General features: G+C 40.5%; 1 protein-coding gene and 1 long non-coding RNA gene across 2 annotated transcripts; both read right to left on the bottom strand.

Moving 5' to 3' along the window:
* Positions 1-5833: 5833 nt before the first annotated feature.
* On the bottom strand, positions 5834-10206 carry LOC128515103 (uncharacterized). Its single transcript, XR_008356590.1, has 4 exons — positions 10160-10206; positions 9944-10080; positions 9820-9855; positions 5834-5947 (listed from the first exon to the last, which is right to left on the bottom strand). It is a non-coding gene; the product is annotated as an uncharacterized LOC128515103 (long non-coding RNA).
* A 293-nt stretch (positions 10207-10499) lies between these two features.
* LOC128515012 (tripartite motif-containing protein 16-like) lies at positions 10500-22101 on the bottom strand. The gene is made up of 6 exons (XM_053488995.1): positions 21451-22101; positions 14344-14439; positions 13968-14201; positions 13295-13466; positions 13021-13074; positions 10500-12904 (listed from the first exon to the last, which is right to left on the bottom strand). Exons 1-6 carry the CDS (start codon positions 22051-22053, stop codon positions 12378-12380), a joined length of 1686 nt encoding a protein of 561 aa, XP_053344970.1. The 5' UTR covers positions 22054-22101; the 3' UTR covers positions 10500-12377.
* Positions 22102-22184: the final 83 nt, after the last annotated feature.

Here is a 22184-nt window from a genome sequence, read left to right as displayed (position 1 = left end):
AATCAGATAACTAGTGGTGTCATTCTGTTGCAATGACCAGTCATGTACGCAGGTCACGAGACAGCTCTGGAAACAAAGTAAAGGCGTTTATGTGCTGTGGTAGGGCAGCTATAGCTCAAACAATCGCTGAGGATTGAATGTGATCTTGCAATCCTATTATTCTAACTCCAGCTGTTCTGCTTGTCTCAGTTCAGTCTTCTCCTGAGCTCTGATCAGCTCCGTCAACTTCGATGCTTTTTCTTCATGGAGCTGATCAGCTCAGTAAAGATCCTCTCACTGTCCTGCACTGCTGTCTGTGCACTCAGCTGTTAGGACACACACACACACACACACACACACACACACACACACACACAGGATTTAAAGCTCATCTATCATTCCCCTTTCTTACTGCGACTCTAAATTACTCCATGTTGTCCATGTTGTGTGTGTTTCTAGGAGCAGCTCTGTCTCTGCTCACTGCTCACCTTTATAGTGTTCACAGCCTGTTTCAGCTCCTGCACCTTCTTCTGCTTCTCCTGGATTCTCTGCTGGGATTTCATCTGCTCCTCCTTTAACTCACTCTGAGGCTTCAGCTTTTTATAAAATATGAGCTAAAAGTACATTTATGTTTTTTAGAGCCATGAATTCTCTCTCTCTCTCTCTCTCTCTCTCTGTGTGTGTGTGTGTGTGTGTGTGTCTGTGTCTGTGTGCGTGTGTAAACTTTTCCCTGCTCTATGATTCGAAAAGTAATCCATTTATTTAGGGTGAGGTTTCAGGTCTGGTTCACAGTAAGAATCCAGACACTTCAGACATGTCAGATGGCTTCTTGTGTTCTCCTATTGCAGACATTACACACCATTATTAAAATGTTTATGACTTACAGCTCATGAAAATCAAAAATCCAGTATCTCAGATTATTAGAATTTTCTATTTCTAGTTTAAGTAAATTACTATTCAAACCATAGAAATACAGAGTGTTTTTCAACTTGGTCTAGTTTAGTACACACAACCACAGAAGAGACTTAACAGTCTAATAATCATCAACAACCTCCACATCCTCCAGGGTAAGGTCACCGTTAAAAGGGGTGGCTGTTGTGTTCCTAGTACAAAGCCACTCCTGACCAACAGACAATGACAGAAGCATCAAGGGTCAAGTCAAATGTTGCTATTTAGATTTTGGCTGATTGTGGGGTGCACAGGTATCTTTATGACAGCTAACAACCTCAAACAGGTAGTACTAATTTAGAATCATGAGCAGAGTGTAGCTGGACTATTTAAAAGCAAAATACCAGGTGTCTAAAGGTCAAAAATCTAGCTGATAAGCAAGTGATCAAATACTTATTTGACACAGTAATTCACAAATAAAGTGTTAAAAATCATACAACGTGATTTCCGGATTTTTCTTTTTAGATTCTGTCTCTCACAGTGGGAATGCACCTATGCATCACAGGTTGATCAAATACTTATTGACCTCACTATATATATTTGCAATAACTGCTGTTTGAATTGTGGGAGAATGAGATCAAATTCATCTATGTGCTTATTGTTTTGCTCCATGACATATGGGAGTTAGCCCAAATAATTACTAACTGGTCTGACAAGATTATGATTATATTACTGAGAATACTTTTAACACTTTGATATTCATAACATATTTTGACTACAACAAATCCTTCCAATTTGTTAAAGGTGAAGTTCTTTAACTGATTAAATTTGCTGATTCTACAAGTAAAATATAATTAGGATTAATTAATTCAGGAATGCTTCTCATGTCTCACATCTTCCTCACCTGCTGCTTTAAAAGCTGAATGAGAGAGTGTGAGAGTGTGAGAGAGTGAGAGAAAGAGAGTGAGAGAGAGAGAGAGAGAGAGAGAGAGAGAGAGAAAGAGAACCATGGTTCAGAAAGACTGGTATGTTATGAATATGAGCATACCAACTGTAATATACATAAAGGTTTCAGGTGTGGTTCACAGTAAGAAGCCAGACCTGTCAGAAGGCTTTTAATTTTCTTCCACTGCAAACATCACACACCATGATCATAAGAACTTTTATGTCTTTATTGAACACACTCACTGAACATTTAAAATGGTATTGGAAAAAGTTAGTAATCCAATGGAATTAATAACTTAATAAATTCTGTAGCATCTTTATCGGGTTGAGGTCTGGTGCCTGTCTTGGTCTCTCCAAAAGACAAGTGGCAAGAAAAAACTCCCTGAGATAGATAGATAAGATAAATCTTTATTAGTCCCACAAGTGGGAAATTTGTTTTGCCACGGCAGCAAGTGGACAGTACAAAGTAAAAAATTAAGAAACAACAGAATAAATAAAATAAGATAAGAATAGGGGAAATCAAATAAAATAACAAATACTAACTGTATAAATGTATACTAAACAATCTGGCTATAAAATGAAATATGGGCATCTGTGTCGTAAAAAATATTTACATAAATATATATTTAGACAATAAGTAAACACAGTTGACTAAGTAATATGTTTGTACTCAATAAATATATGTATACATACAGAGAGTGAATGACAGGCATTTACAGTAATGTTCTAAATGTTTTAAATGTTTTAAATTGCACTTTGCCCAGTTATGGTGGTTCCCCGAGACAGAAAGAAAAATTGCACGTTTCACCATAGTATTGCACATGACTGGAGATATTGCACATCACTATAAAGTTTAAAATGTTCCTTCATAATATTGCACATAACTACAATGGTGTATTTGATGTGTGTGTTTGTTCGTTTGTGCGTTTGCTTGTGCGTATGTGGTCAGGGTCTAAGTTGTACAGCAGTTGGTAAAAAAGACTTGCGGAATCTCTCCTTCCCACATTGTGGGTGCAGCAGCCTGCCACTGGAGGAGCTGCTCAGTGCTGTCAAATACTCCTGCATGGGGTGGGAGATGTTATCCAACAGGGATGACAGCTAAGCCACCATTCTCCTGTTGCTCACCACCTCCACTGGGTCCAGAGGGCATCCTAGAACAGAGCTGGCCCTCCGAATCAGCCTGTTCAGTCTCTTTCTGTCTCCAGCAGAGATACTGCTGCCCCAGCAGACCACACCATAAAAGATGGCTGATGCCACCACAGAGTCATAAAAGGACTTCAGAAGTGGGCCCTGCACTCCAAAAGACCTGAGCTTCCGCAGCAGGTAAAGCCTGCTCTGCCCTTTTTTGTAGAGTGCATTTGAATTGTGAGTCCAGTCCAGTTTATTGTTCAGGTGAACACCAAGGTACCTATAGCTCTCCACAGACTCAATGACCATGCCTTGGATGTTCAGTGGTTGTAGTGGAGGATGTTTGTGCCTGCGGAAGTCTACCACCAGCTCTTTGGTTTTTCCAGTGTTGATCTGGAGGTAGTTCCTTTGGCACCAGTCCACAAAGTCCTTGTTTAGTTCCCTGTACTCCTTGTTATCCCCTTCAGTGATAAGGCCGACTATTGCAAAGTCATTGGAGAACTTCTGCAGGAAGCAGTTGGTGGAGTTGTGAGTGAAGTCTGCAGTGTATATGGTGAAGAGGAATGGGGCCAGAACCATTCCCTGTGGAGCCCCCGTACTGCAGACCACCATGCCCGACTCACAGCCCTGAGATCTCACGTACTGTGGTCGGTTAGTGAAGTAGTCCAGTATCCATGTTGTGAGGTGATGATTCACTCCTGTGTACTCCAGCTTGTCCCTTAAGATTGTTGGAAGGATGGTGTTGAAGGCACTGGAGAAATCAAAAAACATGATTCTCACAGTGCTCCCAGCAGTCTCCAGGTGAGAGAGGGAACGGTGCAGTAAGTGAATGATGGCATCCTCTAATCCGGTGCCAGGCTGGTAAGCAAACTGAAGTGGGTCCAGTGATGAGCTCACCAGGGGCCGAAGCTGAGCCAGGACCAGTCGCTCCAGGGTCTTCATCAAATGGGATGTCAGAGCCACCGGCCTGTAGCTGTTTAGGTCCATGGGATGTGGAGTCTTCGGCACTGGTACCACACAAGAGGTTTTCCAGAGCTTTGGAACTCTCCCCAGCTTTAGGCTCATGTTGAAAATAAGCTCCATCACCCCACACAGTTGATCTGCACAGGACCTAACAACTCTTGAGCTGATGCCGTCTGGACCTGCAGCCTTCCTGGCTTTAATTCTCCTAAGTTCCCTCCTGACCTGAATGGTTGAGAGAGACAGACTGGAGCTGTGTGTTGGATGTGTACTGGATGCTGTTGTTGGGGGTGGGGAAAAGTGAGCAGGGTGTGTAGAGGAGGTGTAAAGTGATCCTTGGGTCAGAGGTGGAACAGCAGCAGTGGGTCTTAACAGTAGTCTTCTTTATTTATTTAATATGGTTATCTTTTGTATTTTGCAATGCATTGTAGTATATTTGCCTATTTGCTAATGTTTTAAATAATGGTACATTTCAGTATTTTTTGGAAACTGATTGGAGGGTATAAGTGCAAAGTTGATCAAATATCATTACTGTTCTATCAAAGTAATTTGTTTTGTGTTATTATCCTAAACATAACTTTTAGAAGCAGCAATTTAAAAGATCATTTTCAGTTAAGTAATTGCGAAACGTCCTGCAATGTCATTACTTATTTATATAACTTTTATTCTGAAGAGGACTCACAAGGAAGTCCTTCATCTTCAACTCTGCGATTATCGGCATCTGCACCAACAAACTGAATTATAATTTGAACCTTATTCTTTATTTTCTTGACAGTATTTTATTCATAAAGGTTGTACTTCAATGCATGATGCTCATGCTTATCAAGCTGTTGAGTTTGTGAAAATGTGTTTAGAACTTACTTCAGTGCTGACATGTGAGTAACTTAATCCTTTATATTTTCATGGATTTTGCTCTCACCAACCCATAATACATTGAAATTGTCTTTTGAATGTTAGTGTTCATTGTTTTATGTAAAGTGTTAACCATCAATGTTAACAGCGATAATTTTGGCTTATGTTTAAAATGTGAGGAAGCAGATTCTTTGTGTATAAAATATTTAAACACTGATTTAATTTACTTGGTATATGCTTTGAAGATGCAAAGATTTGTTATATACTATTATTTCTGCTGATCAGGTACTATAGAGTTAATCATATTTCATAAAAGTTAAGAAAATTGATAATGTTAATGTTAAAGGGTTGGGTTGAGCTGAGACATGATTTTGTTACACAATGCTCTGTAAACATCACCTTACTATCTGTGTTCTTATCTTGAAAAATCAAGAGAAAGTTTGTAAATTACTGCTTTTTTGCAGTGGTACTCTGGAATAAATATGGAGAGAAACAATGAGCGAAGGAGTGATTACAGGTACTGTGCATGTGTCCCCTCAAATGACCCATAGAAAGTTAATACCAAAATGTTACTTGCACTGTACTGTTTAGTTATTACTTGTATTGTTATTACTAATGAACATTGTTACAATTTAAAATGCTCGTTTTAACAATTTTTTATATGTTGCCTTGGTTTAAGAAGCTGTTATTATGCAATTTAATGCAAAAAAGAAAGCCATGATCATGCATCTGATATGCAATTTAAGAATTATTCACGGTTTTTACTTTACATGAACTTTTTCTGTGGCTCGTTCCTTGGGTCATTAGTTTTTGTTTTATATCTTTCCTGACATGTTTATTGTATATTTTATAGAGCAATACTTTTTGTATTTTTATTGTAATTTTTAATATAATTGTTATGGTTTCCATGCTGAGAGAGATTGAACGCAGATGCAGGGTGAATGAAATATATTTTCTTTTAATGAAAACCGTCCAAATATAGAAAGAAAAAAAAAAAAAGGACAGAGAAATAAGTTGGCTGCTACTTCGCCAGGCTGGGTCGGCAGGCGGGCTTTCTTAAAGTAGTACCACACAAACAAACAGGTCTCGACCAAAGCTCTGAGACGAAATAGCGTGTGCCATCCTTTCAGCCCAAACTTGCCTTTGGGAATGCCTTCCACGCAGAACATGCCTCACCCGCAGATACCGCTTAGTCCTGGGAGAAAAATAAACAATTTAATGCGAGGCATAACAAAGGTACACAACAGTGAAGAGACGAAGTGACACGGGTTCGGCTGGAATAAATAGGGAGACACACGGGGTCGACACAGGTGAACTTGATTTGGCGTTTGGTCTTTTTTTAAATCTCAAGTTATTTTATCATCAATTATACCTAAATAAACAGAAAATAAAAGTTTAACAGAGATAATCAGTTATGCATTTAATTTTTACAAAAAAAAAAAAAAAGTAAAATAAATACTAGTTTAGTTTATTTATATAGAACATTTAAAGAACAACCATGGTTGACCAAAGTGCTTCACAATGCCAAAAAACATAATCACACACAATCAATACATTTAAAGTTGTCAAAATGTCTCAAAAACTCAACTCAATAAAAAGCCAAAGAATATAAGTGTCTTAAGTAATGACTTAATTTCAACACTCTGAGCAGACTTCATGTGAGCATGTAAATCGTTCCACAATTTCGGTCCCACCACTGAAAAAGCTCGCTTACCTTTATACTTTAATCTGGCTCTTGGAACATCCAGGAGCAACTGATTAGACGACCTCAGTGCTCTAACGGGAGTGCGGATATGTACAGTAAAAGCCCTTTTGCACTGCACTAGACACTTTAAATATGTGGATTGCACAAACATTGGACATTACCATTCTTTCATTACCATTTATTCTAACTCCATTCCACACAAAAATTACATAAATATATACCTACCTGTTCAGCTGCTCTTATTGCTCTATATTTATTCATACATTTTTCAAATATTTTCTATATTGTGTATTTTGTTGTACAGTTATTTGTTTTTTTACTTTAGTTTTAATATTTTATTTTATTCTTTCCTAGTTTTATTTACCCTAGATTTTAATTTTCATATTTTTTCCTTTACTATTCTTAGTCTTCTATTTTAGGTCATGAGCAGTTGTCTAAGCATTTCACTGAATATCGTACTGTGTATGACTATGTGACAAATAAAATTATTTGAATTTGATAAATATACAGGTGCCAACCCATTTAATATCTTAAAAACAAAAAATAAAATCTTAAACTCAATCCTGAAATGGACAGGTAGCCAGTTTAGTGAAGCTAAGACCAGGGTAATGTGCTCACGCTTTCTAGTTCCAGTTAAGAGCCGAGCTGCTGCATTCTGAACCAACTGGAGATGCTGAAGAGATGACTGATCCAATCCAACATATAAAGAATTACAATAGTCCAGTCTTGACATTATAAAAGCATGAATAACACTTTTTAACTCCTTACATGGAAGGTAGGCCTTGACTTTTGCCAACAGTCTTAGTTGAAAAAAAACTGGCTTTTATAACAGAACTAATATGTTTATTAAATTTAAAAGCACCATCAAAAATCACACCGAGGTTCCTGGTAAATGGATGAATATACATTCCTAAATCATCAAGTGCATTTACACAAGCACCCAGATCACCAGGTTGACTAAACAAAAATCTGTCTTATTTTCGTTAAGACAAAAAAAAAGTTCTGATCCAACCATATTTTTAAATCTCTCAGGAAATTATGTAGTGACAAAAATGAAGCTTTGTCATTTGTTTAGACAGGCAAATAAATCATCCGCATAAAAATGAAAGGAGATGTTGTGCTTTTTGAAAATATCCCCCAAAGGGAGCATATACAAAGAAAACAAAATATGGCCCAAAATGGACCCCTGGGGAACGCCACAAGAAAGAGTGGCAGTAGATGAATATAATTACCGTACATGAACAGAAAAATTTCTGCCTGGTAAATATGACTGAAACCATTTAAGGGCTATGCCCTTAATACCAACACACTGATCAAGTCTAGATAAAAGAAACGAGTGGCTGACCGTTTTGAAGGCCGCAGTCAAATCCAAAAAGACCAAAACAGCAGAATTACCAGAGTCAACAGCTAAAAGATTAGTTTCTGTACTATTGTGAGGCTTAAAACCAGAGTGAAATATTTAATACAATATACGTCTAAAAATGATTGAAGTTGATTAAAACAACTCTCCAAAATTTCAGAAAAAAGTTTAGATATAGGTTTAAAATTAGACAAAATTGAGGAATCTAAATTTTTCTTTTTTAAAAGTGGTTGTGCAGTGGCATGCTTAAAAACAGCTGTACACATCCTGAGCTGAGAGATGTGTTAACCAAAAATACAACGCTTGGCCCAACAGTATCAAAAACATGCTTAAGTAATTTTGCAGGAATACTATCACAGGGGCAATTTGTAGGACGTAGTTGTTTCACTATTTCAGAAAGATAAGAAAAAGTAACAGGTTCAAACTGCTGGAAGACAGCTTGACAAAAAGACAAAATAGGAGGATCAGTAATAACCATGATGGGTGAAAATCTAAGACCAGCAATCTTATCCACAAAAAAATTCAGAACGTTTTCACACAGCGTTACAGATGGGGCAATACAATCTGACTCACATGGATTAACAAGAGAATTAAAAACATTAAAGGGAACTTGTGGCCGCTGTCTATTACAGGCTACTACATTAGAAAAAGAAATAGTTTTAGCCGATTTTACAGCTCTCCGATATTTACATAGCGCATCCTGCAACATTTCAAACGAAATTTTCAGTTTTTTTTTTTTCACTCTTAGCTACACTGCAGGCACGTCTAAAAGTACGGGCAGCGCATTCTCTCACACATGCACCCTCCGCATTCTCTCACACATGCACCCAACCAACCCATTTTCTCACAAACGCAATGGAGCAACTTTCTTTTCCAAAACAGCAGATGGCGCTATCGGTCAATTTACTCTATTCTCCCGAGACCTCAAACACGTTCATATGGTTTACCCTTATGTCCCATAGGAATATGAGTGAGGAACAGTTTTGAGGTTTCTGTTATATATCCAGACAGCCAGACATAATAATCCACTATCTTTAGGATAGAGCCCTGTAGGGGAATACAGTTATATCAAACCACAGCTGCATTTTAATTAACTATTGAATTATTAACTATAATTAGTGATCATATCTACATTTAAATAATCTGTGTCTGTAGTATAATCATACATTGTAGACAGCTGTTGCTGCACGAGGTGTAGATACAGTAAGATGCAGGAATCATTATATTAGACAGCATGAAATTTATAAAACTTTTTATAATCTGGTTTGTAATAGAATTCTGTCTGTAATTCAGTATGTTTACTGTTCATTCATAGCTTTTCCCCTTATAACTTTGTTAAAGATTATTTAAATGTAGAAATGATCACTAATTATAAAAGATTTTGATGCATCATGTCGCATACGTCCATTATGGATATAAAAAGCCAAACATGATGGCAGTTCTTTCAGCCTTCAATAGTTAATTAAAATGCAACTGTGGTTTAATATAACCGTCCCCTACAGGGCTCTATTCTAAAGATAGTGGAGTGTTAATATCTCTGGCTGTCTGGATATATAATGGACACCTCAAAACTGTTCCCCACTCATATTCCTCTGGGACATAAGGGTAAACCATATAAACACGTTGTTTGAGGTCTCGGGAGAATAGAGTAAATTGACCGATAGCACCATCTGCTGTTTTGGAAGAGGAAGTTGCTCCATTGCATTTGTGAGAGAATGCGGAGGGTGCATTTGTGAGAGAATGCGGAGGGTGCATTTGTGAGAAAGTTGAATTTTTTTCTTTGCAAATCAGATTGTGTTTGTTTGCAAAACGCTGCATTTGTGAGAAAGTCATTTTTTTCTTTGCAAAGCAGATTGTGTTTGTTAAATTTTGGCACATAATTAACTCCATAAAAAGCACCCTCGCCAGTCGATCAATTTACCCAAAATGTAAGAGAACATTAAAATAAAAAGATACAGGTATGTGTTGTGTGGCAGGCACCAAGAAAATAAATTTCACCTACTGCGCGATGCAGACCACATCTATCTGGCAGCCAATCCTTCAACAGATCAAATAGGAAAGAGAAACAAGTCACATCACACCTAATGATCCTAAACACTGCAATACGAAGAAACATGCTGACATACCAACTAAACGGTACCATTAGTCTCCCGTGGTACACGAGCACGAAGCGCACAGCTCTTTAAAGAGGGTAAGTACATATGGACACCAATAAGCTGCTCATCCGTTCCCTCGGATCCAATAAAGATGCTAAACTTGCCGGCTTCCCAAAGAAGATCACTATGAGTTAGATAATGACATTCATGTGTACAAGTAACCAAATTACAGCACACCAAACATACCTCTTGCACACAGCAGCAAACTTCTGGAAGCGCAACCTGGGGGTGAATTAGCGCCACACCTGGCTGTTCTCACAGCGCGCTTTTGTACTCTCCTAAATTACAACCAATGATTAGTATCAGGTGCACAGCCGGAACTCTGGAGGGAAGTGCAAAACTATCTCTCACCACATTTGCATTTATTTTCATCCACCTTTCTTAGAGAAAAAGTGGTTTGTACTTAGTGTTTACTTTGCAGTTTATCATCATAATGGTCAAAATTTACATTTTATTAGTCACATACACAGACATAAGCAGTACGATAGGCAGTGAAATTCTTAAATGACAGCCCGTGACCTTAAAAATAAAATTTTATTAGTAGGAAATGAATCTGCATAAAAATAAATAAAATGGAAAATACATTTAGCTAAGATAAAAAAAAAACATATCCATAGAAGATAAGACAAAATATACTATATAAAAAAATAAAAAAATAAAAAACATAGGAAAATCTAGCTGTACAAATATGGAGAAGAGACTTCTGTACAAATATAGAAAAAAATGGAAACTTTAGTATGGAAATGAAGTGGGATTTAAATAGAAATGTTCGGGGGGCAGGGGGGTACAAATATGAATAAATATGTCTTATTTAAAGTGACTTATGTGCAACGAGTAAAAAAAATTAAATAGAAATGTGTAAATGTTCAGATGTTCAGTGTCCATAAATGTTCAGAATGAGGGCAAAAAGACAAATGTCCATAAGTGGGTACGTGCAAAATAATTCAGTCATGCATGGTGTTCTGATTAAGAGACCGTGTCGCCTGTTGGAAAATCTCCTCCTCAGTCTCTCCGTATTGGCCCGCAGGGAGCGGAATCACTTTCCTGACTGCAACAGAGAGAGCAGTTCATTGTTGGGGTGGCTGAGGTCCTTCACGATGTCCCTGGCCTTGGTCCAGCACTGCTTGCTGTAGATTGAGTGCAGGTCAGGGAGCTCGGTGCGGATAATGTGCTCAGCTGATCACACAACCCTCTGTAGAATTTGTCTGTCCTGCATGGTGATATTCCTGAACCAGGTTGTGATGTTTCTAATCAGGATTTTCTCTATGATGCAGGATTAGAAATTCCTGAGCACCCTGGAGGGAGTCTGAAGTCTCTCAAGTGTCTAAGGTGGTAGAGATCATGCCAGGTCTTTTTCACCACCGTGTTGATGTAACATGACCATGACCGGTCCTGCATGATGTGAACACTGAGGTTTCCGAAGCTGTCCACTCTATCTACTGGCCACTAAGTTACATATATTTTCTAAGTTTCTAAGTTTCATATTTTTTATCATTTTATCACATATATAAACACAATAAAGTAACTAAATACAGATACAGTATAAGATAAAAATAAAGATATAAGATATAAATGTTTTCTTCTCATTGACAATGATGAAAAGAGTCTAATTTAATTTCTAACTTTATCTTTTATGTAGATAAATTATTTACTGCACCAATGTTGTGCCAATGTTGGGCCAAACTATCTTTGGCCCCGCTAATTAGCCAAAGTTGAGCTGGACAAAATGACATTGGGGTAAACAATGATGCATTGGCCCAATGTATGCATTGCCGTTGGCCCTTCGGCATTGTGCTATCTGGGTTACCAAATAAAGTGAGTGTGTGTGATGTGTACTAGTAGGAACGCAGTAACCTTACATTAAATTAAATCTTTATTAATTTGTGTCTATTTCAAATATATAATAAAGTCATTAAAAAGTAGAAAAAAAAAAGTAATACACACATGCAGTGTAAAAAGCTGTGTTATGGTCAAAATGACGTGTGTGAAAGTGCAGAGACATGTCCCTGGTTACACGTGTTACTGTAATCCATTATCATCATCTACTATGAACAGAAAACTTAGGATATGTCTCCTGTACTCTGTGAATTCTGTATATCAGGTGAAAGTCTGACTCCATGGTGCACAAAAAACTCTTTCTTATTTAAAATCATTTCACATAAACATTTTTAATTCCTTCCTTCATTCATCTTCAGTAAGAGCTTCTCCTGGTCACATTAGATTTGGAACACACACACTCTAACATACTGTACACCTAAGCAATAGCTCTTCTGAAAATGATAAATTTAGTTTAACCTCTAAATATATATATATATATATATATATATAAGTGTGTGTAAGTGAGACAGGTGACTGGGCAACAATTTGACAATGTGTGGGAATTTTACATAAAACACTACACACTTTATTCTCGATCACACAGTCTCACAGAAGGACCTATGTAAATGAGCCCTATCCCACCACGCAGAGGCTGAGTAAATTTGGTGTGGACTCTGTGGAGGAGCTTCATCGTGTCAGAGATGCTGTAGAAGGACAGAGTTCCTGCACTGTGATCCACATACACTCCTATTCTGGAGGATGATGGAGCGCCGAGTTCAGTCTTAATGTTGTTGTGATAGAAAGAGAGAGAAGAAGAAAAACACTGCAGACTCCAGGACTGATCATTAAATCCAAACCCACATTCATTACCCCATCCTTTCCTGCTGATGTCTTTATACGAGACTGATATGGACACACCACGGCTCCACTCCACCTCCCAGTAACAGCGTCCACACAAACTCTCCTTACACAACACCTGCCAACAGAAATCAAATCTCTCTGGATGATCAGAGTACTGCTGGTTTCTTCCACTAAATCTCACCGCTCTGTTCTTCTCAGACAGAATGAGGTCACGATGTGCCGTGTTGGGATCCAGAGTCAGATAACAGAAATCTAAAATAAAAGAGAAAAACAAACTGAACAATGTGAACATGTTGGGGTTAATTCACAGAATACTGTATATTCATGTGAAGAGTGAGTGAGAAAGAGAGAAAGAGAAGGAGACCTACATTTTAGAAAATCTTCTCTCCTCTGTGGTTCTGGTGGTGAAAAGATCTGAACTACTGCGCAAAGGAAAATGGAAATGAAGACAAAAAGCATCATCAGGTTGTAAAAGATGGAAACAGTTTAAAGTGATACAGTCAGTTTATTCATTTTAAATCAGTATTTTAGTTCAAACTGTCTGCAGGAAGGTCAGCAGGAGCATTGCTAAGAAATAAGACTTGACAGAGCGAGTAAAGACGTCCATCATTGTGTTTCTCCAGCAGGAACAGCTCCTCTTACCATGTGGAGGGATTTTGTTGAATTCCTCCTCACAGAATTCCTCGAGTCTCTTCTTCAGATCTGAGAGAGAATTCCTTACTCCATCAAATGAGAGATGTTGATGGACACTGTTGCTGGATGTCTGAAGCTCTGATCTGTGCCCGGGAGGAGACTGACGTTCACAAGTTAAAGCCTACAGAAAGCAGATTAAATGTAAAACAGTGTGTGTAAACAAAGTGTTCTTGCAGTTACATTTATATAAAAGAATAAGAATTTTGTAGTGCAGTGTTGCATCTGTCATTTTCAGTGCTTTAGCAGAATTCATGATTTTGTGAAGTAGTGGTATTTACATTCATCAGTGTCATGTCACTGTATTACCCATCATGCAGTACATAAATCCCTCATATAATTATTGTGAATCCTCTACATGAGTCAGCATTTTCACTGTTATAGTCATATATATAGAAAAATAATTTGGATTGTAACTGACCTCAGAAGAGAACATGATCATGCCATGCAAAAATCCATTTCTTTTATTTAAATTGTCGCTCTGATTAACATGAGAGTGTGCTGGACGTGCAGCTAATGGTCTGTTGCAGAGTGGGTTTAATAGGAGATCCAGACTGAATGAAGGACAATGAAGTTTTAGTAGGAGGTGTTTTAGAGAGTGTGTAGATCAGACAGTGAGTGTTACCTGGAGGAACTGGATGTGATCGTGTGTGTGTGAAAGCTGCTCCAGCTCAGTGAGTCTCCTCTGAAGATCAGCAATCTCCTGCTCCAGTTGCTCCAGGAGTCGTTCAGCTCGACTCAGTTCAGTCTTCTCCCGAGCTCTGATCAGCTCCGTCACCTCCGAGCGCTTTTTCTCCATGGAGCTGATCAGCTCAGTAAAGATCCTCTCATTGTGCTCCACTGCTGTCTGTGCACTCAGCTGTTACACACACACACACACACACACACACAGGATTTAAAGCTCATCTATCATTCCCTCTCTTACTGCGACTCTAAATGACTCCATGTTGTCCATGTTGTGTGTGTTTCTAGGAGCAGCTCTGTCTCTGCTCACTGCTCACCTTTATAGTGTTCACAGCCTGTTTCAGCTCCTGCACCATCTTCTGCTTCTCCTGGATTCTCTGCTGGGATTTCATCTGCTCCTCCTTTAACTCACTCTGAGGACAAAACAGTTACAATCAGCTTCTTATAAAGTACTTACATAGTAAGATAATTCATTACATACAAACATACATCTTTCTCAGAGCCGTAAATGTGTTTGTGTGTGTGTGTGAGAGAGAGAGAGTGCTGTAGTGTTACAGTTTCCCTTCCCTGAATGTAAGAGACACAAACCCTTATCCAGCATGATGACAAGAGTGGAGTGGAGCACATTATATCTGCTTTGTTTATGTTTATGTTTATTCTCTCTCTCTCTCTCTCTCTCTCTCTCTCTGTTTGAATTTGAAATTGATGTTTAAATCATATAATTCACTAGAGCACATGCAGTGATGGTGACCGTGACACATACGCCTATCAGAATGTAGAGGAATTTTTATATCATGTGACATATTTAAATATGAGTGACAGGTGAAGCTTGTGGTTAGTTCGGTCAAAATGTGGAACCATAAGAAGCTGACAGTCAGATTTAGATATCGGTGCCATGGGCAGCCACACAGAACAGCATGTTGGTGAAGCAGCACAATGCAGACGTGAAACAATAATAAATAAATTGTAATGGTGGTGACATTTGTGTGATCAGTTTACTGTTCCTTCAATGCAGGTTACATTTTTCATGCCACCGTATGGTTGGTGCCCTGATTCTAGTTTGTGAGGCAGGTTACTGCCCAAGAAGATCTCTCACTGAGTGTACGAGACGGGGAGGGGAGGAGAGGTGGACACTACCTCAGGTCTCACCACTGGAAGTCTGAGTACAGGGAAGTGCAGGATCACTCAGTCACTGAGTAAACCACAGTTCATTCATAATACTGTCTACATACACTATAGAACATCACAGACATGGTGGATTCTTATAGTTTGTGTAAAATTAGTAAAAGTAATATAAAACCAGTCTACACACTCCTATGATAAAATGGTTTGTCCTGAGATTAGCCAGATAGAAAAAAATGAAAAGATAATAAAATGTAAAATCCATGTCAGATGCCCAGTTTATAAATGTCTGTATGTAATAAAGTTTTTCATGCCGCTGTAAAAGGAGTTACGGTGAGTATAACACCTATGTGGGTTAACATGTCGTGCTGTGTTGCTAGCTTACATTACACTGGTTAACACAGAACAGATGATTTTACAGTTTCACACGATAATGTCTGTAGCCTGATGCAGAACCATAACAACATAACGTTTAGTTAACTTTCACTGAGGCGTCATTATAAAGGTTTTCTGTGATTGTATTGAGGTCCAGCGCTGTATCAGGGGAACTTCCAGTGATAAGTAAAAATACACAATGCTGTTATTTTGGCTATTTTGTGATACAGTATATTAAGTCTATCTCTCACTCTCACTATATATATATATATATATATATATATATATATACACTACCGTTCAAAAGTTTTGGGTCACTTTCTAACTCCATGATCATTCCTGATTTTAATTTCTTTCTACATTGTAAAGGAATGCTGATATGTGTTATTTTATAGTTTTTAAATCCCCAGTATTGTTGTAGAATGTAGAAAATAAATCACTAAACAAAAACAAAGAAATTTGCAAGTGACCCCAAACTTTTGTACGGTAGTGTATGTATATATATATATATATATATATATATATATATATATATATTGTAGCATTTTTACGCCGGAAAGAATGCTGGAGAGACAAGTGAGCTTATTTGCTGCCCAATGCAATGACTGGGAGTACTTTATTTAGCACACACGCAGTCTAACAAGCAGCATGAGCAGCACATTCACTCAGGAGCCTACATCTAATTCAGCGTCAGCCTGAACTGGAGCACATTTCACACGTCACACACCCCCACACACACAAACAGGGCCGAAGCCACTAACCCAAACACCTTTCCCCATCATGGTGAACACACCGACATCCCCGCAAGGCATGCTGGTCGTCAGCCGCCGCCCCGCCCACGCCACACTGCCCCCACCCGAGCTGTAACCGTCCCTGGTCACCATGACGAACTTTGTTTCGGAGGCGTGGAGGCAGTCGGCGCTGGCGGTGGGAACGCCGGCGTCCTTTGGCAGGTGAGGGATGAACGCGAACATAGTCCTGAGGCGGTCCGGCCTCCACAGAGTTCGATGTTTCCCCAGCGTGCGGCTGGGAAGGTGCAAGACGGTCCCGAACTCGTACCCGCCCTGCCAACCGCACCCGGTAGATGACATCGGAGAGCCGAGCTATCACCGTACAGGGGTCCACCCAGTGAGACACACGCCCGGCCGAGAGCCCCCTCCTCCTCCTTCCGGAGGAACACACCCACACCTGCTCGCCAGCAGCAAAATCTCGCCCCTGGCTGTGAGTGTCCACGCCCATTCGCCCCATAGGTGCCCCCACCCGAAAGTCTTGCAGCGGTGCCCGCGAGCGCTGAGTGGGGCCCTTCTGCCTGGCGATGAGCGGTTCACATTTCAGCTGTGAGACCGGCGGAGCGACTGCGGGTGACACTCTGGGTGATGCAGTAACACGGCTGCATGCTGGCCCGGACGGCTGATCACCACCGGAGGGCCTGGAGGACTGCACGGGGGGAACGTTCTGCGTCGAGGGTTCTACGTCGACACGGCGCTCCACTCGCTCGCAGTACCGGCCACGCGCTTTGCTGCCCGGCCGGCGAGGTAAAGCGCCGGTGTTAGCGCGTAGATTTCCCGCTCGGTCTGATACCGGAAGTTCCGCCCCCCGGGTGTGTGCTGCTAACCTGTCCGGCTGTGGTTTGGGTCTGAGCAACCTGGCTACCCCGAAGTTACCACGCAGAGTTCCGCTGGACAAGTTTAGCATTGCACCCCATCTATCCAAAATGTCCAACCCCAAAACGCAGTCCTCCTCGACATTCCCCACAACGAACCCGTGGGAATAAGTTCATCCACCCACCCGGACTCGCGCTGTGCGACAAGCCCATACCTTCACGTAGCCCCCAGCAACGGTGCGGATGTTGAAGGCAGGATCAGGCCGTCCGCAAACACGCTTGCTTTGCCCCAGTAATCCAGAGCGCAGCAACGAAACAGTGGAGCCGGTGTCCACGAGCGCCCGCAGTAAGACGCCGTCCAGCACACAGTCGATGTAAAGCCCAGCGCGGCTTACCAAGCGTCCTCCCGGCGCTAGTTTAGCGGCTGCTGGTGTACGCTGTCCCTCAGGCCTGAGAACGTTGCAGCGGTAGTCCGGTGGTCCCTGGCTTCAGCGCGGAATCTCGGAAGCGGTGTCGAGGCCTAGCCGCGACGGGTAGCCCTGTCCTCGGCTAGGTTCACCTACCGAGCGCCACTGAGCTGCGGGCGGTCGCTCGGCTCTTTCGCCGTGATGTGCCGCCATTATGGGCTCAGCGCGCTCAGCCTCACGCAGCGCCTCCTTACGGTCACCCGGAGCTGTAGCTGTCGCCGGCGCTTGTGCAACGTTCGCCTCCGCCCCGAGCTCCAGTGCCGGGATTTTCACCTCGCCGCTCCGCGTTGGTTGCCGTGGTGTGCTCGCTTTAGCGCCGTCTGGAAAGCGCTTTTTCTGTGCGAGAAGTTGCTCCGCTACTCGACGGCCCGCTTGGATTTTCACAAGGTCCTCCGTTGTGCGCTCGAACCCGTTACTCTCCATCCCACTTCTGACACCAATGTAGCGTTTTTACGCCGGAAAGAATGCTGGAGAGACGAGTGAGCTTATTTGCTGCCCAATGCAATGGCTGGGAGTACTTTATTTAGCACACACGCAGTCTAACAAGCAGCATGAGCAGCACATTCACTCAGGAGCCTACATCCAATTCAGCGTCAGCCTGAACTGGAGCACATTTCACACGTCACACACCCCCACACACACAAACAGGGCCAAAGCCACTAACCCAAACACCTTTCCCCATCATGGTGAACACACCGACATCCCCGCAAGGCATCCTGGTCGTCTGCCGCCGCCCCGCCCACGCCACAATATATATATATATATATATATATATAGAGAGAGAGAGACCTAGTCTCAAATTAGAATATCCTTAAAAAAAAAATTTATTTTGGTAATTCAATTCAAAACCTGAAGCTTATAAATTGATTCATTACACACAGACTGATATATATTTCAGTGAACTTCTTTTAATTTTGATGATTATGGCTTACAGTTAATGAAAACCCATAATTCAGTATCTCAGAAAATTAGAATATTGTGAAAAAGGTACTAAAACATATTGGAGACTTATGGTGTCACACTCTAATTAGATAATTAACTTAAAACACTTACAAAGGTTTCCTGAGCCTTTAAATGGTGTCTGGTTCAATAGGCTGACTGTACATGTATATACCTGTATCCAAGCACTTTAATGTAAAAATGAATGTAAGGAAAAAATGTGATAGAAAACGGGACACAAGCAACAGGGATAATTTCATTTGAAAATCGAGTTCTGAGTCAGGAGGAAGAGAGCAGAGGGACAGAATTGAAGCTGGTTAAAGTCCAGTATAAACTTTGCACAGTCAGTGGTGGTTTGAGGAGCGATGTCATCTGCTGGTGTCGGTCCACTGTGTTTTATCAGGTCCAAGTTCAGCGCAGCGTCTACCAGGAAGTTTTAGAGCACTTCATGCCTCCCTCTGCTGATCAGCTTTATGGAGAAGCTGATTTCATTTACCAACAGGAATTGGCAAACTGCCAAAATTAATAATACCTGTTTTAAGGACCATGATGTCCCTGTACTTGTTCGGCCAGGAATGTCCCCCAACCTTAACCCCACATAGAATCTAGGAAGTACAGTAAAGAGGAAGATGTGAGACACCAGTCTCAATAATGCAGAAGAATTAAAAAATGTTTTCAGAGCAACCTGGGCTTCCATACAGAAACACCTCAGCAGTGCCACAGACTGATCATCTCCATGCCATGCCACAATGCTGCAGTAATTCATGCAAAGGGAGCCCTGACCAGGTACTGAGTGCTGTACATGTTCATACTTTTCAGTGCTCCAACATTTCTGTGTTCAAAATAAAACGTGTATATATATATATATATATATATATATATATATAAATATAAATATATGAGTGTTTAATGAATCTATATATTGTCACGAGCCAGTCTGATCAGCCCAGCACATCTAAGTCATACGGTAACTCCTGCTATACACTCTGTGCCAATGGCGAGAGCACACCTTGTTACCAATTTGGCAATCAGCCAGGGACTTTAAAAGTAATGCAGAGAGCTCCTCACCTCGCCGATGTATCTTACTACGTGCCTCTCATCTTGTTCCTTCGTGAAATTTCCCAGTGTCCTGGATTTGTGGTTTTTGACCGTGCCTGTTTTGGATTTCGCTTTCGTGCTTTGCCCTCCGGATTTGCTCGCTTCGGATTCATCTATGTGTATGACCTCGTCTGTTCCGAGTTTGGATCACGTTTTGGATCATGTAACTTCTCTCGCGGCTGGATTACTGGTCACAGATTTCGCCTGCCTCTCCAACCCCGACTTGGTAGTATGGAGTTAATTTTGTGCCAAAATTTAACAAACAAACACAATCTGCTTTGCAAAGAAAAAAAATCGACTTTCTCACAAATGCGGCGAACGTATTTTCTCACAAATGCACCCTCCGTATTTTCTCACAAATGCAATGGAACAACTTCCTCTTCCAAAACAGCAGATGGCGCTATCGGTCAATTTACTCTATTCTCCCGAGACCTCAAACAATGTGTTTATATGGTTTACCCTTATGTCCCAGAGGAATATGAGTGGGGAACAGTTTTGAGGTGTCCATTATATATCCAGACAGCTAGAAATATTAACACTCCACTATCTTTAGGATAGAGCCCTGTAGGGGACAGTTATATCAAACCACAGCTGCATTTTAATTAATTATTGAAAGCTAAAAGAACTGCCATTGGCTTTTTATATCCATACCAGACGTATGCAACATGATGCATCAAAATCTTTTATAATTAGTTATCATATCTACATTTAAATAATCTTTAACAAAGTTATAAGGGGGGAAATATTATAATTAATATAATATAATATTAAAATTATAATTCATACTAAATTACAGACAGAATGCTATTACAAACCAGATTGTAAAAAGTTTCATAAACTTCATGCAGTCTAATACAATGATTCTTGCATCTTACTGTATCTACACCTCGCGCTGCAACAGCTGTCTACAATGTATGATTATACCACAGACACAGATTATTTAAATGTAGATATGATCACTAATTATAGTTAATAATTCAATAGTTCATTAAAATGCAGCTGTGGTTTGATATAACTGTATTCCCCCCCCCCAGCTCTATCCTAAAGATAGTGGATTATTAATATGTCTGGCTGTCTGGATATATAATGGACACCTCAAAACTGTTTTTTCTTTGCAAAGCAGATTGTGTTTGTTTGTTAAATTTTGGCACATAATTAACTCCATAGACTTGCACTATTCCTCTGAAGCTGTGTTCGCGCGCGTGTGTGACGAAAGAGTTTTATCAACACGAGCGGGGATTCACTTTCTGCCGGATACAAGCTCCTAAAGCACCAAACGCTGCAGTTACACACACAAATTCTTATCCTCCACCCACGCATCACAGGATACTTTTGGACTGTGGGGTCCCCCCCCCTACGTCATCGACCGGCCTCCTGTCGCGTCACAGGAGATTCCCCATTCATCCCGTTCTCTCACAAGCACCTTATTCTCCCCTTCTCCTATCTCTTCTACCTGTATGTTGAAATTCCCTTGTGCTTTTCAATAAAGCAATAAACACTATTAGTCTGCTATTGGGTTCACCCTTCTTCAGTCCCGTGCCTGACATATGAGTTTCACTTTTAAAACTAAATTACTGAAATAAATCACCTTTTTGCTGATACTCTAATTTACTGAGATGCAACTTTGTACTATGTGTGTATTCATGTATATCACAAACATTATCTAGCCAAAAAGTCACACATTCTAATATTTCATATCTTATACATTAATTATTAATAGTAATATCACTTTTATGAGTAACTAACACAACACTGTGCACATGTTACTAGATATAAACTATAATAAAGAACCTCTTCCTGGAAATCTTTCTCATTCTCACCTGTTTCTCAGCTCTTTCTGCTGCGGCTGTGACGGTGTCGTGTCCTTTGTGATTATCCATAGTACACAAATAACAGATACAGGTTTGATCAGTACGGCAGTAGATCTTCAGCACTTCGTTATGTTCAGAGCAGATCATCTCCTGAAGTTTTGCTGAAGCTTCAATTAATGTGTGTTGTTTCCAGGAAGAAACTTCATAATGAGGTTTCAGATGAGTTCCACAAAATGAAGCTAAACACACCAGACAGGACTTCACGGCTTTGTGTTTTCTCCCGGTGCAGAAATCACACTCCACATCTCCAGGTCCAGCGTAACAGTGAGCAGGAGAAGCAGCTTGGACTTCAGTCTTCTTCTTCAGTTTCTCCACCACTTCAGCCAGCATGTTGTTTCTGCGTAGAACAGGCCTTGGAGTGAAAGTGTCTCTGCACTGAGGACAGCTGTAGACACCCTTCTGATCCTCCTGATCCCAGCAGCCATTAATACACACCTTACAGAAACTGTGACCACAGGGGATAGTCACCGGATCCTTCAGGAGATCCAGACACACTGGACAGATGAACTGATCCACTGAAAACTGATCTACTGAAATACTGGCCTCAGCCATTTTCCTGCACTTACACACTGAGACAGAGAGTGACCGTGTAAGTTTTGTTTTCTTGACAAGAACTTCCTGGTTCTCTGTTTGTGTGTGAGTATGTGTGAGAGGAGGAGATAGGAAAAGAGGGAGGTTATGAA

Source organism: Clarias gariepinus, chromosome 2, assembly GCF_024256425.1.
Source record: "Clarias gariepinus isolate MV-2021 ecotype Netherlands chromosome 2, CGAR_prim_01v2, whole genome shotgun sequence".
Lineage (NCBI taxonomy): Eukaryota > Metazoa > Chordata > Actinopteri > Siluriformes > Clariidae > Clarias > Clarias gariepinus.
Note: the sequence above shows the minus strand (reverse complement) of the source record. Positions and strands in the feature narration are given on the sequence as shown.